Source organism: Pan paniscus, chromosome 13 (assembly GCF_029289425.2).
Source record: "Pan paniscus chromosome 13, NHGRI_mPanPan1-v2.0_pri, whole genome shotgun sequence".
Lineage (NCBI taxonomy): Eukaryota > Metazoa > Chordata > Mammalia > Primates > Hominidae > Pan > Pan paniscus.
Genome location: NC_073262.2, coordinates 73,464,804 through 73,480,259, shown reverse-complemented (window position 1 = coordinate 73,480,259; position 15,456 = coordinate 73,464,804). Strand labels below are relative to the sequence as shown.

The following is a 15,456-nucleotide window of genomic DNA, read 5'->3' as shown; positions in this document are numbered from 1 at the left end:
CTACATAATAAATCCTAAGAAAACAGGGACTTTGGGGGCTATTTGTGATGGATTGCAATTAACCCTGCTTAAATATCCAATTAGGCATCAGGGTAAGCAATTTGTAAATGTGCTAACTGGTTAATATTTTATGAAAATCAGCAAATTTCTATCTCAGGTGACTTTTTTTTCCCTGTACTTAATGAACTATTTATTGGCTTATTTATTAGTATTTATCCTCATTAAAAGCTTCCATCACACCAGAAAGAATACTAAGGCCTGCTAAAACACCTCACATAATTGGCACTCCATGAATGTTGATTTCCTTCCTTATGTTAACTTTTCTGATTCTTAGGTCAATTTTACCTTAATTCTCTTTTGAAGTTTTTTCTTTTGAAAAAATGTACATCTTTTTTCTTTTAACGTTATATATGATTGCTAAAGAAAGCTTATGACTTTAGAATGATGAAAAAGGAAACAACCTCATCACACAAACACAACCATGGTTAGCATTTTCAGTAACCTCCCCAATCCCATATTTTCCCCTACCCCATGTACAGGCTTAATTTAAAAGGTTTTAGCCTCCAACAGATATTTGTACACCTGTGTTCATAGCAGCATTATTCACCATAACCAAAAGGTGAAAGCCACCCAAATGTCCATCAGTGAATGAATAGATGAACAAAATGTGGCATATGCATACAGTGGAATATTATTTAGCAGTAAAAGGAATAAAGTATTGACATATGCTATGACATGCATGAACCTTGAAGACATTATGCTAAGTGAAATAAGCCAGTCACAAAATGACATATATGATTCCTTTTATACGCAGTACCTAGAGTAGTCAAATTCTTCGAAGCAAAAAGTAGAATGGTGGCTAGTGGGAGTGGGAAATGAGGAGTTATTGTTTAATGAGGACAGAGTTTCAGCTGGGAAGATGAAGCAGTTTCTGAGATGGGTGCTGGTGATGGTTACACAGCAATGTAAATGTGCGTAATACCACTGAAGTATATACACTTGAAAATGCTTAAAATGATAAATTGCATGCTGTGTATGGTTTACAATAAAAAAGCTTTTAGTTATAAAAGTGATACATGCCCATGATTTAAAAATTTTAAGGGAATAAATAAAAGGTGTAAAATGAAAAGTACAACTCTTCTTACTTACCTCTCCTCAATTGCACAACCCAGAGATAACCATTGTAACAAGTTTCATGTTTCTGCTTTTCCTGACTGACAGAAGGACCCACCAATTCCTCTTCCTTGGCTTTGAGTGGCCATGAACCCTTGGGGAACTGAGGGTAACCTAAGCATCCAGTTTGACTTACACACTCTTCGGAGATGTTATTGGCATTATCATGCTTATTGCGCTGTGGCAGATACATTGGATATACTCTCAGCTACCAGTGATAGAAAATCTGAAGCAAAATGGCTTAAATAGCAAGAAAATGTACTGTCTTACATAGTAAGAAAATGTCTTCGAGGACCGGGTTCCTTTTTCGCTCTGCTCTGCTGTCCTTAGCCTTGGCTTCAGCATAAGGCCTACTCCTGGTTCTAAGATGGCTGCCAGCAGCCATGACGGCTCCATTCCTTCTTGTTAATATCCAACTCCTGCTGATGTTTTATCGGCTGAAATTGGTGTAGTTCTGCCCATGCCTAGCAATAACTAGTAGCAAAGGGGATAGGATTACCATGATTAGATTTATCATCTGGGGTGGAATGGACATAGGGGGAACCAACCATGATATGTGTCATAAGTTGTCTCTTTGTTCAGAAGGGTACATTTTGAACAGGCTATGCAAGCCAATCTCTTCTCCCAGTGCTTTACTTCCCAGGCTCCTCCAAGCTCTGTATGCTCCCCCTGCTCCATTATAACTCATATCTTATGAGGACTGGGGGGCTTATTAGGAGAGACAGTCAGAAAGACCGTTGTACTCCTTAGTCTGGCCTTGGAGGCCTTATCTTACCTGCCTCTTGTGAACTCTCAAGACCTCATGGCATAGGACTTTTGCCCCAAACCCCACAGCGTTTCCAATGGCCCCAGGCTTGACTTCACATCTGGTACCATGAGCTCTGTTCACGTGCTTCCCCTTGACCAACATCAATATTTCAGGCAAATACCAAAATTACATCTATCTTACATGTCCACCAGGATCAAACTAAAGGGAAATAAACATTGTAATTAAAGTAAATGCAGGCTGGGCATGGTGACTCACACCTAAAATCCTAACACTTTTGGAGGCTGAGGTGGGAGGACTCCCTCGAGGCCAGGAATTAAAGACCAGCCTGGGACCATAGCAAGACCCAGTCTCTACAAAATATTAAAAAATTAGCCAGGGGTGGTGGTGTGTGCCTGTAGTCCCAGCTACTTGGGAGGCTGAGGTGGGAAGATCACTTGAGCCCAGGAGTTTGAGGCTGCAGTGAGCCATGTTTATGCCACTGCACACCAGCCTAGGCAACAGTGAGACCCTGTCTCAATAAATAAATAAAGGCAGGTTATCACCTTTTTTAGTATATAATATAGGGTAATTGAAGGCTATGAAAGGACCAATACTGGAGAAGAGGAGACAGCTCTGATTCCACACTTGGACTGCCGGGGCAGTGGTTCAACTAAACACTGCCATGTATTAGGGTTCTCTTACATGGATCTTCTAAAATATTAGATAAATGCCTTGTAAGTTATCCCTTTTTCCAATCTGTTCCTCTCTACTGGCCTCTTAGGGAGGAAGCCACAGCGTGAAGGGCAGGGTATTAGAATAAAATGACCTGGACTTGAATCTGCCTGTTCCCAAGTATGTGATCTTTAGAAAGTTACTTTCAACATCTCTACACCTCGCTTTCTTCATATGTAAATTGGGAATAATAATGTCTATCCCATACAGGTGTTATGAGGATTAAAAACATTAACATATGAATGCTTAGTATAGTGCCTAACACATAACTGGCTATCAGTAGCTTTTATTATCATCCATCCTATTAAACAGGCTCAGGCTCATCTATTTTTGTTTTTTGAGACAGTCTCCCAGGCTGGAGTGCAGTGGCGCAATCAGATCATGGCTCACTGTAGCCTCAAACTCCCAGGCTCATGCGGTCCTCCTGCCTCAGCTTCCCGGGTAGCTAAGACTACGGGCATGTGTCACACTCTCAGCTAATTTTTATATGTTTTATAGAGATGTTTTTTGCCATGTTGGCCAGGCCGGTAAACATGCTCATCTTAAATGTTTTACAAATAATACTCCACTTACCTTATGTCTTCCAGGGATACTTCATCTTTTTTCTTTCCTTGTTTTCCTTTTCCTCACCTCCAATGCACTCAAATTCACTGAAATACGGCACCCCCAATTCACACTCAACTGACACAGCTTTTCCTAATATCACCAACCACCTCTTTGTTGCTATCCAATTACCCTTTTAGTTCTTATCTTACTTGTCTTCTCTGCAACTTTTGGCAAAGCAGGTTTTTGCAGGCTCCTTGAAACTCTTTTTCTGGGTTTCTGTGGTGCTGCTCAATATCAGTTAGGAGGCTTTTGGCAGCAGGTAAAAGAAACCTTGATCCAACTGGCTTGAACAATAAGAAAGTTTATCTCATAACATAAACTCAGAGTGGTGGCTCCCAGGCCCGTCGACTCAGCGGCTGAGCATTAGCAGGGACCTAGGTTCTTTTTGTTCTTCCATCCACAGCCATCAGCTTCTTCCTAAGATTAGCTTCTCTCGTGATCATGAGATGACTGCCAGCAGAAACTAGGGCAGCATGCTTCTTGGTTCTTAACCAGAAGAATGGAGGAACATCTCCTCCCAATCATGAAATAAAGTCCTCGATCTTTTTAGAAGAAGTAGGTCACATGTCCATCTCTGGAACAATAACAGTCACCAGAGAAATGCCAGGGACTGGTTGGCTGAGTCTCGTGGCTATGTATGTGGGGAGCGAATATCTGAACAGAATCGGGACTGTCTTTGCTCTTTGCAAAGAAAGGGAAAAGGATAGTTGCTGAGTAGGAAACCAACAGTGCCCACTATATTTGCTTTCCCAATTTTCCTCTTGGTTGTTCCTTCTCAGTCTATTATGTGCACTTCTCTTTCATGGACTACCACTTAAATGTTGGTGATCATTATAATTCTATCCCTGGTCCTCTCCTATTTGGACTACACTCTCTCCATGGGTCCTTCATTCTGTTTATTTGACTACTATCTCTAATTGATGACTACTAATAAGGGTATATTTCCCGCCCAAGTGTCTTTTTTAAGCTTCATACCATGAAAACTAGTTAACACTTACCCAATACTTCCTGAGTTAGGCAGAATAATGCACCCCTCTTCTCCCAAGATGTCTACATCTTAATACCCAGAAACTGCAAATATGTTAGATTACATAGCAATGGGGCATTGAGATTGCTGACGGAGTTAACCTTGCTGATTAGCTGACTTTAAGATAGGGAGACTATCTTGGATTATCCAGATGGACCCAAGGTAATCACAAGCATCTTTAAAAGCAGAAGAAAAAGTCAGGAGAGAGAATAGAGAGATGGCAGCATGACAAGGGCTTGGCCAGACATTCCTGGCTTTGAAGGTGGAAAGATGGGGCCAAGGAATATGCGTGGGGTCTGGAAGCTGGAAAAAGCAAGGAGATGGATTATCTCCTAGAGCCTCCAGAAGGAATGCAGCCTTGCTGACACCTTGCTTTTGGCCCAGTGAGACCCATTTTGGACTTAGAACCTCCAGAACTATAAGATCATAAAGTTGTGTTGTTTTAAGCCACAAAATTTGTGGTAACTTTTTATAGCAGCAATAGGAAACTAATACATTTCCCATAGTCAACTTGTGCAAGTGAACCTCCATCTTCTTCAACAAAGCTGCTTTCCTGTGTTCCTGTCTTTAGGGGCTGGCATCACCATATACCTCGTCCTCTCACTAAGAGTCATTCTTGACCTCTATCTACCTCTTTACCACATTTACTTTATCCCCAATTCCTGCCAATTCTCTCTACCTCTAGAGTAACCCCTCCATTCCATTACATCTCCCTGCTACTGTCTCTTTTCAGGTTACAATTTTGAACTGCTAGAGTCTGTATTCAACTCTAGTCTGTTCTCTAAGCTTTCAAATTTTATTTTTCATTGAGATCCACAGGAAGAAATACATTTCACTTCAAGGTCTAGGGAATACACACTCCTGAAACAAAAGTTTCTTAAAACAATGCTTGCCATACTCTTTTGCAGTATATGCTGATATTTTCTATTCTATGTATTTAACTTTGTAAAACCCCAGGTATTTGTGATTTACTGCAATGATTTCATAACTGACCAATGGATCGTAATGTATAGTTTAAGAAGACATCTTTTTTACCTACCAGAATGCTCTTTCTAAAATACAATTATTTTCCTTAAAAGCATTCAATGCCTCCATTACTCTAAGGATAAAGTTCAAACTCTAACATGGCTTCTAAGACCCCCCATCACCCAGTTCTTTCATCACTGTAGCTTCGTCTTTCTCCACTCTGACTGGTTCATTTTATAATCCAACCTTACCTGCTTAACTTTCTGAAATCAGATTGTGTCTCTGCGCCTTTGCAAGTTGTGTTACTCTGCTCAGACTGTCTTCTAGACACCCTTTTCTTACAGCTAATTCCCACCTCCTCTACCTTCTTAGCTTAGACTTCACTTCTCTCTAAATGCTTTTCCTGGATGCCTAGACTGTCTCTCCTGCCCTCCCACATTCTCCCTTAGTGCCCAGGACCCACACAATGGCAGTGTTTATCTCCCTGTATTTAACAACAATGCTGTTGAAGAGCAGAGACTGGGTTTTGTTCCCTCCAGAATACCTAGAAGGCCTTCAGTAAATACTTATTGAGGCCGGGCGTGGTGGCTCATGCCTATAATCCCAGCACTTTGGGAGGCCAAGACGAGCAAATCACCTGAAGTCAGGAGTTCGAGACCAGCCTGGTCAACATGGCGAAACCCCCGTCTCTACTAAAAATACAAAAATTAGCTGGGTGTGGTGGCGGGCACCTGTAGTCCCAGTTACTCGGGAGGCTGAGACAGGAGAATCGTTTGAACTCGGGAGGTGGAGGTTGCAGTGAGCCAAGACCGCGCCATTGCACTCCAGCCTGGGCAACAAGAGTGAAACTCCGTCTCAAAACAAACAAACAAAAACAAACAAACAAACCTTATTGAATACATGAAACTTTTTCAGTGGGTTCCCCTCTGAAGTCTATTGAGTAGGCATTCTTATATATTCTCATATTGTTGGATATTTGGGTTCATTAACATCATTACAATGTGTTGTAAAGTTATTGAAGAAGGCACAGGTCTGGAACTGAACTGTCTACACAGATATAACTCATTGGCAGACTTATTAAATAGTTCCTAGATGCTAGCTCTGTGTGAGGTAACAAAGAACATTGGGTTTAAGGTTCGCAAAATCTCTCATACTGGGACATAACCAAGCATCTCTAAGTTTCAGTTTCCTCATCTGAATTCCAACATCCCAGCCAATATTTAACCTTAGATTCCTCAATTATGTCAAATTCAGTTTGTGTAATTGATGGGGATAATAGCATGCTCTTCAGATGACTGTGAGAAGCAAGTAGGTTAAATAATGTAAACAATAATTTGCAGATTTTTAAAGCTATTATTACTACATACCTATTATACACACATGCCTATTGTCAGGTCATGCCAACACCTTACCATTTCATTCATTAGTGAGGGCTAGTAGGATGAAGAGTATGGACAGGGGGTATTGATGATCCTGAATGAACAAGCCTCATAAATTCTTAGATTTAGCTATAACATAGCCTGTGATATCATGGCTTTTTATTCGGACAGTTTCTTCCTCAAAGCTTCCCTGTTCCTTTAAAAGACAACTAAAATCTCATTGTAACTTATTTAATCTTCAATGTCAGCTTTAGGGTATACTATGAACTTCTTATGGAGGGTTCTCCTTAATCAGGTAAGCATCATCAGATTGAGATATGGTGGTTTTCCCATGGTGGAATGAATATTAAACCCAAAAGAAAATGAAAAGAACAGGTAATTCCTGAGATCTGTCAGCCAAACCTCTCATGCTATTTGGTTATTTATGCATGAAGCCCTGAGAGTTTACTGCAGATTTAGAAAGGGTAACTAGAGGATTACACATATCCATCTTCATTTCTTTTGGTCATCCCTATGAATTGGTGCTGCAGATTTTCTTCCTCTGAATGTTAACAGGCCACAATGCCTAAAGAATAAGCAATGCCGCAAACATTTTGGATATGTTGTGACACTGTACTGACATAAGATAAAAATTCAAAATGCTTCCCCTCAAATCGGATTGGCACATTTGTAAACAAATTACTTAGGAATATTTTTCTTTTACCTCAGTTACTGCTTTGGTCTATATGTGGTTTGCCCCCTTTAAAACTCATGTTGGGCTGGGTGCAGTGGCTCACACCTATAATCTCAGGATTTGGGGAAGCTGAGGTGGAAGAATCACTTGGGGCCAGAAATTTGAGACCACTGTGGGCAACATAGCAAGATCCTGTCTCTACAAAAATTGTTTTAAAAAATATTAGCTAGATGTGGTGGCACGTGACTGTATTCCTAGCTACTCAGGAGTCTGAGGCAGAAGGATCACTTGAGCCCAGGAGTTCAAAGTTGCAGTGAGCCATGATCACACCACTACACTCCAGCCTGGGTGATGGAGCAAGACCCTGTCTTAACAACAACATAAAAACAAAACAAAACAAAATTCATGCTGAAATTTGATCCCCAGTATGTCGTGGAGTTGGGAGGTGGGAGGTGTTTGGGTCAGGCGGGTGAGTTGAATCCCTCATGAGTAGATTAATTTGGGGGCCGGGGGTGAGTGAGGTCTTGCTCTCATAGGAATGGATTTGTTCCCATGAGAGTGGGTTGTTAAAAGAGTCTGGCTTCCTTGGTTTCTCTTGCTTCCTCTCTTGCTGTGTGATCTCTTTGCACATGCCTGTTCCCCTTCTACTTTCTGCCATGAGTGGAAACAGCATGAGTCCCTCACCAGATTCAACTGCCCAATCTTCAACTTCCCAGCCTGCAGAACCGTAAGCTAAATAAACCTCTTTTCTTTATAAATTACCGAGCCTCAGGTATTTTCTTATAGTAACAAAAAACAGACTAAGACAGTTACCTTACAACCTAATTTGAAAGTGGCAGAAATCCAGCAAGAACTACAGAATCAGCACAATAAAATAGATTGGTATGTAAGAAGTATAAGTCTTGTAAATGTTTTATGAAATAATATAAATATTTCCACTAACTTTCACTTCATTTGTTCATTAATTTGGTATATGTGTTCTATTATTTGCCAGGTACTTGTCCAGTTGCTGGGATATTATGAGGAAAATGATAAAGTTCTGCTTCATGGGTGTTACATTCTCTGGCAGGTAGGGAGAAGATGAAATGAACAATTAAACAAGCATTTCAGACACTGATACATGCTGTAAAGAACATACAATGAATGGGCTGGGCACAGTGGCTCACGCCTGTAATCCCAGAACTTTGGGAGGCCAAGATGGGGGGATCACTTGAGGCCAGGAGTTTGAGACCAGCCTGGTTGATGTGGCAAGATCCCATTATCTAGACAAACAAACAAATGATGAATGATATGAAAGTGCCTGAAATGGTGGTAATTTATAGGGAACTAAACATATGAATTCTGGGGCAATAATGTCCATGCACAAATCCAGGCTCTACAAACAAATAGGTGTATGATACTGGACAAATTATTCACCCTGTCTGTGCCTCAGTTTTCTCATCTGTAGAATGGCATAATAATAGTACTTAATGGGGTTGTTGAATTATACAATGTGTGTAGAGCGGTTTGAACAGTACCTGGCACACAGTGCTATGTAAGTGTTTTCAACTATTTTCCTCTCTGAGTAACTCATATATTGAGCTAAGGCCTAAATATTAGGAAGAGTCTTAAGCTAAGAATATAGATAACTTAAAAGAAACTGTACCAAATAAGGAAGAATTAGACTAAAATGTCACTCTCGTCTTTATATTTGCATAGCATATATTAATGAAAATACATGAAGCTTTAAGTATTGCAGCAACACTCATGATCCATCTTCACCTTCGTCAGAGCTCTCGTCACTCAGCTCCTCATCGCTTTCTCCTTTACTCTCACCACTGCTGTCTTCATCACTGTCTTCACCGTCTTGCTCATGATTCTGAGTTTTCTCTGCCACAGAAAGGAACAGGATTGCTTAAGGTGTTTCTTAATATTTCACTCTGAAAAATAATTCTCCTTGCCCCTCCCTCTACCAAGAAATACATATATTTGTAACATAAGAACTGAGTTGGACTCGGCTAACTGCACTAGGATCAAACGGTAGTACAAAGAAGAAACGTATTTTTACCGGCATACAGGTGTTTTTGATAATTTAAAACATAAGTCTATAAAAATAATTTTACTATTGTCAATGAAATTCTATTTAACAATTTCATAGAATTCTTTCTATCATAGAATTTTATTGACAATAGTAAAATTGTCCATTGAAAGGAAGTGAGACAGGGTAATTGAGAGGGTTTGGCTTCCCTTGGAATTGTGGGTAATTCCTTTAACACGCAGCCGTGTTAGCATGTTCTGCTTGTCAATACCTGATGCCTGGTGCCCAGGGAGCCTGCTCTGCTCGGGCAGTTCTATCCCACAGAGAGAAGGGGGTCATTGTGACCATCCACAGAGGACAAGCTGTTTCACTAAACCATTTAAGACAGCCATTTAGCCTTTTCTTAACCACTTCCTAAAGATGTATCGACAATCTCCCGGGATAATGGGTTTTTAAAGTGACTGCTTATAGTTCTATGAGAAACAAGGAATTTCAATTTTTAAAATTACCCATCAGCAACATTTCTTCAATAAGTGTGAAAAACTCCTTGGCCTCAGGATTTTCTGGTTCATAGATTAGGACTGAAAATGAAAATGGACAACAGAATGTGTGTTATTAACGTTCAGTGTTTCAGCAAACAGGCTCCTTAGAATGAAATTGAACTGTCAGTCAGAGCAGGTGAAAGGCACAATGCAATAAATACTAACAATTATACCACAGGTATATCTGAGTACAAATAGAGAAAATTCTGCACTTATATTTTGTGCTTTGGAAGATAAATGATCCTCACTATATTTTCTTTCTTTCTTTCTTTCTTTTTTTTTTCCCTGAGACAGGATGTCGCTCTGTTACCCAGACTGGAGTGCAGTGGCATGATCTTGGCTCACTGCAGCCTCTGCCTCCCAGGTTCAAGTGATTCTCGTGCCTCAGTTTCCTGAGTAGCTACAGGTGTGTGCCACCACACCTGGCTAAGTTTTGTATTTTTGGTAGAGACAGGGTTTCACCACGTTGCCCAGGCTGGTCTCAAACTCCTGACCTCAGGTGATCCACCCACCTTGGCCTCCCAAAGTGCTGGGATTACAGGCATGAGCCACTGCACCCAGCCCTCATTATATTTTCTACCTCCTATCCATAGAAAGCAATCTCTATCACCTCAATATAGCTTCCCTCATAGGCCAGTAGCCAGAGTGTTTCATGAACATAATCATTTCCCAAAGAAGGTACAAATTCTGCAAAATATGGAGACTTTGCTAATGAGAAGACTGTGTGCCTAGAGGTCTGTTAATCCTTCATCTCATGTCATCCACCCATCTACATGGCATCCTTTACTAAAGGTCTCATCGGAACACAGAGGAAGTTTTTGTTTGTTTGTTTTTAATGCAACCTCTTCCATGCTAGAGATGCCATTTTGTTACATCTTTCCAATAGGGGAAACTGATGTTACTTCTTTCTTTTCATCTTGACAACTTTTACTGTAGTCTACACGTTGGTCATTGCCTGCTTAACGACATTCTCCACCTTCATTGGACCCATTGTTTTCAGTACTGTTTATTCCTTTCCGCTGATCCTTTATGTCACTGTGTCACCTTTCTTTTGGACCACAACAATAGACTTTTTTAGGCTTGTTAGTATGTTACCGAAATCCTAGAGGCCAGAAAGATTTATCCCCTTAGTTTCAGAGTTGTCTAGACTATTTTATTCACTTTTTTAGATCTCGCTCCACAGACCTCTCTCTACTTCTTCCTACCAGCCTTGAGGAGTATTCATAATTTTGCATCATCCGTTTAGTATTGTGACTCCTGCTCAATATCTTGGTGGCCTCCAAGGGGGGCACTGAAACATCAAGTGTGCTCTTCATCTGGCTAAAAGTAAGACATAATTGTGAGGCTGGGCATGGTGGCTCACACTTGTAATCCCAGCACTTTGGGAGGCTGAGGCAGGTGGATCATTTGAGCTCAGGAGTTCAAGACCAGCCTTCGCAACCTGGTGAAACCCTGTCTCTACAAAAAAATACAAAAATTAGCTGGGCGTGGTAACACGTGCTTGTAGTCCCAGCTCCTTCGGAGGCGGAGGCAGGAGGATGACATGAACCCAGGAGATGGAGGTTGCAGTGGGTTGAGATCGTGCCACTGCATCCCAGCCTAAGTGACTGAGGGAGACGCTGTCTCAAAAAAAAAAAAAAAAAAAAAAACAGAGAGAGAGATAACCATTGTGGATTGTTCAATTAGACCCCATTGGCTCATAGGATCCCACCCATGGCTTTCATCTTGATACACAAAAAAGGGACTTTATTTCCTAATCTACTAACATAACTAACAATTTGTCATCAATCTGGGTTAGCATGACTGCGTGCCTGCTTAGAAGCTGCTTTTAAGGATCCTGTAAGTATTTGATGTATCATTATACATACCCATAAGGTTTCTGAGCAAAGTAATTTTTTGCACATTTTACCTTGGACTAAAATATGCTTATCATTAATAGTCTAAATCTCTGAGGCTAAGCTTCTTTCCAGAAGAGGGTTTCTGCAGCTTGCTTCTTTAGATACTAGTTTCTTTAAAAGTATACTGTAGGCTAATAGGAAAGAATGAGTTATTTTATTCAAAAATAAACAGAAGGTTTTGTAGGAACTATATTTTTGGAAGATACAGTATATCTGTATTTGCATTAGACATATAATGGCATGAAGTATTTTGGTTTTTGAGCCATTATTCTTTAACATTTACAACTGATGATTTATTAAATAAATCTTCCAGGACCTCCATGTATTATGTAGAGAATCTCAGGCTGTCTGGGAGCAGAAGTGTGGTACCCTAAAGAGACTGAGCTGCAGGCTTTTGACTTACAGGTGAAGTGACCAAAAAATAGGAAGATTGATTGGCACCAAATCTCATAGTCACTCATGAGATGAATGGAGAAACGTAAAGTACTTTGGACTCTTGACTTTCAGTTCCATTTAAAAACCACTTTTGGACAGGTGCAGTGGCTGATGCCTGTAATCCCAACACTTCGGGAGGCTGAGGTGGAAGGATCGCTTGAGCCCAGGAGTTTGAGACCAACCTGGGCAATGTGGTGAAACCCCGCCTCTACAAAAAATACAAAAATTACCTGGGCATGGTGTTACGTGTCCACAGTCCCAGCTACTTGAGAGGCCGAGGTGGTAGGATCCCTTGAGCATGGGAGTTCAAGGCTGAAGTGAGCTGTGATCACACCACTGCACTCCAGCCTGGATGACAGAGTGAGACCGTGCCTCAAAAATAGTAATAATAATACTTCAGTGTTTTTATAAAAATAGAGAATTGAACATGATTCTATCAGGATTCCTTCTAATTTGAAATTCTGGCTGGATGCAGTGACTCTCATCTGTAATCCCATTGCTTTGGGAGGCCATGGCAGACAGATCACTTGAGCCTAGCAGTTCGAGACCAGCCTGGAGAATATGGCAAAACCCGTCTCTACAAAAAATACAAAAATTAGTGGGTGTGGTGGTACACACCTGTAGTCCCAGCTACTAGGGAGGCTGAGGTGGGAGGATTGCCTGAGCTGGGAGATTGAGACTGCAGTGGCTGACATTGTGCCACTGCACTCCAGCCTGGGTGACAAAGCAAGACCCTGTCTCAAAAAAAATTCTATATTTGTGGGTCACCAAAAATAATTTTGACTAAAATATTTTATTCAATGGCTCTAAAGGTCAAAAGTGCTTGAAAGGATTATTTACCTCAGATACAAGATAGGAAGTGTTGAAGTATTCAAGAAACCAATTTGTAAAATGAGCCAATGATCTAGAAGTACTCTATCCACAGTTGGGACTCTTGTGAGGCAAGCCAGGGCAGACCGTCACTCAATCCTTGTGCTACATTTTCACTTAAGGACTTTACTGTAAGAATGAATTTAAGTTTAACACTGCTTAATATTTTGAGTCTTGCTGTCAACAAGTTTAATTGTAGAGTTGCTATTTTCTCTTTTTTAACGTATTATCACTAATATGTTAGAAGAAAAAGATGCATAAAATAGTTGAAAAGATGATAGAGTTCAACAAAGAACCAGAATCTTTCCAGATCATTAAATGGAAATTCTAAAATTGGAAAAGACAACCTTGGACTCACTAAATAGTTTTAACAGCATATTGGATACAGCAGAAGATAGAATAAAGAAACCAAAAACAGGTAGATAGAAAATATTAAAACTGACACATAGAAATAAAAGAAAGAGAGCCAGGTGCCATGGCTCACCCTGTAATCCCAGCATTTTGGGAGGCTGAGGCAGGAGAATCATTTGAGGCCAAGAGTTCGAGACCAGCCTGGCCAACATGGTAAAACCCCCATCTCTACTAAAAATACAAAAATTAGCCAGGCATGGTGGCACAAGCCTGTAATCCCAGCTGCTTATGAGGCTGAAGCATAAGAATCGCTTGAACTCAGGAGGCAGAGGTTGCAGTGAGCGGAGATTGCACCACTGTACTCTAGCCTCGGTGACAGAGCGAGAACCTGTCAAAAAAAAAAAAAAAAAAAAGAAAGGAAGGAAGGAAAGAAAGAAAGAAAGGAAGGAAAACAAAACACACTAGAGCTGAGTATAAGATACACATGGGACATCATGAAAAAAAAGTCTAATTTATGTGTAATTGGAGACCCAGGAAGAGAAGAGAGAGAATAGACTAGAAGTGGTATTTGAAAAGGTAATGGCCAAGAAATTTTCAAAGCTGATAGAAACATCAACCCACAGAGTTAAGAAACTCAGCAAATGCCCTGAACAGTACAACTGCAACAAAAAACCCACAACTATTTTGAACATCAAGTCAAACCATTAAAAACCAAAGATAAAAAGAAAAATAAGGTAGATCATATCATTGCTCTACTCAAAAGCCTCCAGTGGTTTTCCCACCTCAGGGAAAGAACAGAGCCTATGCAATCTGACAACCCCTTGCCTATGACGCCTCTGACTTCATTTCCTATCACACTTCTCCATGCTCATTCTGCTCCAGTTACACTGTCCTCCTCACTATTCCTTTCAGGCACACTCCTGTCATAGCACATTTGCCATTCATCCTCCCTGGCACACTCTGCCTCCAGATATTCATGTGGCTATTCCTCAAGTCTTTCAGTGAGGCCTTCCTGGGCCATCCTATTTAAAACTGCTTTGCCTTCCTCCAGTACCTTCTATTCCTTCTTCCCTACTTTATTTCTCACCATGGCACCTATCATTCATGACACACTATCTGTTTATTGTCTTTCTAACACTAGACACAAATGTGGGATTGTCATATGTCTGACTGACTATTGTATTTCCAGTGCCTGGAACAGTGGCTGGCATGTGTAGGCACTCAATGTTTGTGGGATAAATGCATGCTCAGTTAAGGTTTGACTGCTGTGTCACCTGACACTTCTTTGAAACTAAAGGTATAAAGTTACTAACCCATCATAATGAGGGTAAAATTTTTGACTTATTTTCCAGTGATGGTAATTAGCCGATGCTAGTTTACATTAATTTATTCCACTAAAATGTACTCTAGAGATCTAAATTAGTCCTTATACCAATCAACCTAATTTATTATCAAGGAATCACTGAGACACTATCAGGGAATTCACTAGACCTATGATAATCAAGCCATTTTATATATTATGGAATTCATTTTTGAAAACAAAGAGAAGATTAGAAAATATGAAAGTATTTTGTACTTACTCATCTGACATAATTTTTTTGCCAGCTGGTACTCTTGGGCCATTTCTGCTCTCAGGAACTGGAAAACATTAAATTCTTCAGATAAGTGAATTTAAATGTTGTCAACTCTAAACTCCCTAGAAAATCTTCCATTAATCATTAGTTATTTTGCTTTGAACACTTCCACATGTTTTTCCAGGAGTCAGTCTATAATGAATAGTGAATCAATTAATCAAGGAAATTGATGGCAAAGCCACATGGGGTAAGGATGATACCTCTGCTTTCCTGCAGCCATACTGTGTATGTACTACTGAACAATTTGAGAATATGTAGGTTGATTCAACTGGCACAGATAGTGAAGACATTAATCACTTTATTTTAATATTCCTTTGGTTCAGATACAGGTTTCATTTGTAACTTAGTCCATAATTATACGACAGTTGAAAAAAATGCAGACTTACAAAATGTACATTTGATATT

General features: G+C 40.2%; 1 protein-coding gene across 8 annotated transcripts in view; it reads right to left on the bottom strand.

Moving 5' to 3' along the window:
- Positions 1–8,974: 8,974 nt before the first annotated feature.
- ERICH2 (glutamate rich 2) overlaps positions 8,975–15,456 on the bottom strand; it is a 28,537-nt gene continuing 22,055 nt past the window's right edge. For all 8 annotated transcript variants that reach the window (XM_055108746.3, XM_057301434.2, XM_063595439.1 and 5 more), the window contains 3 exons: positions 14,998–15,055; positions 9,831–9,902; positions 8,975–9,173 (listed from right to left, as the gene is read on the bottom strand). In XM_055108746.3, the coding sequence (XP_054964721.1) occupies positions 9,049–9,173; positions 9,831–9,902; positions 14,998–15,055 (255 nt within the window). In that variant the 3' untranslated portion in view covers positions 8,975–9,048. The remainder of the gene's footprint in view (positions 9,174–9,830; positions 9,903–14,997; positions 15,056–15,456) is intronic.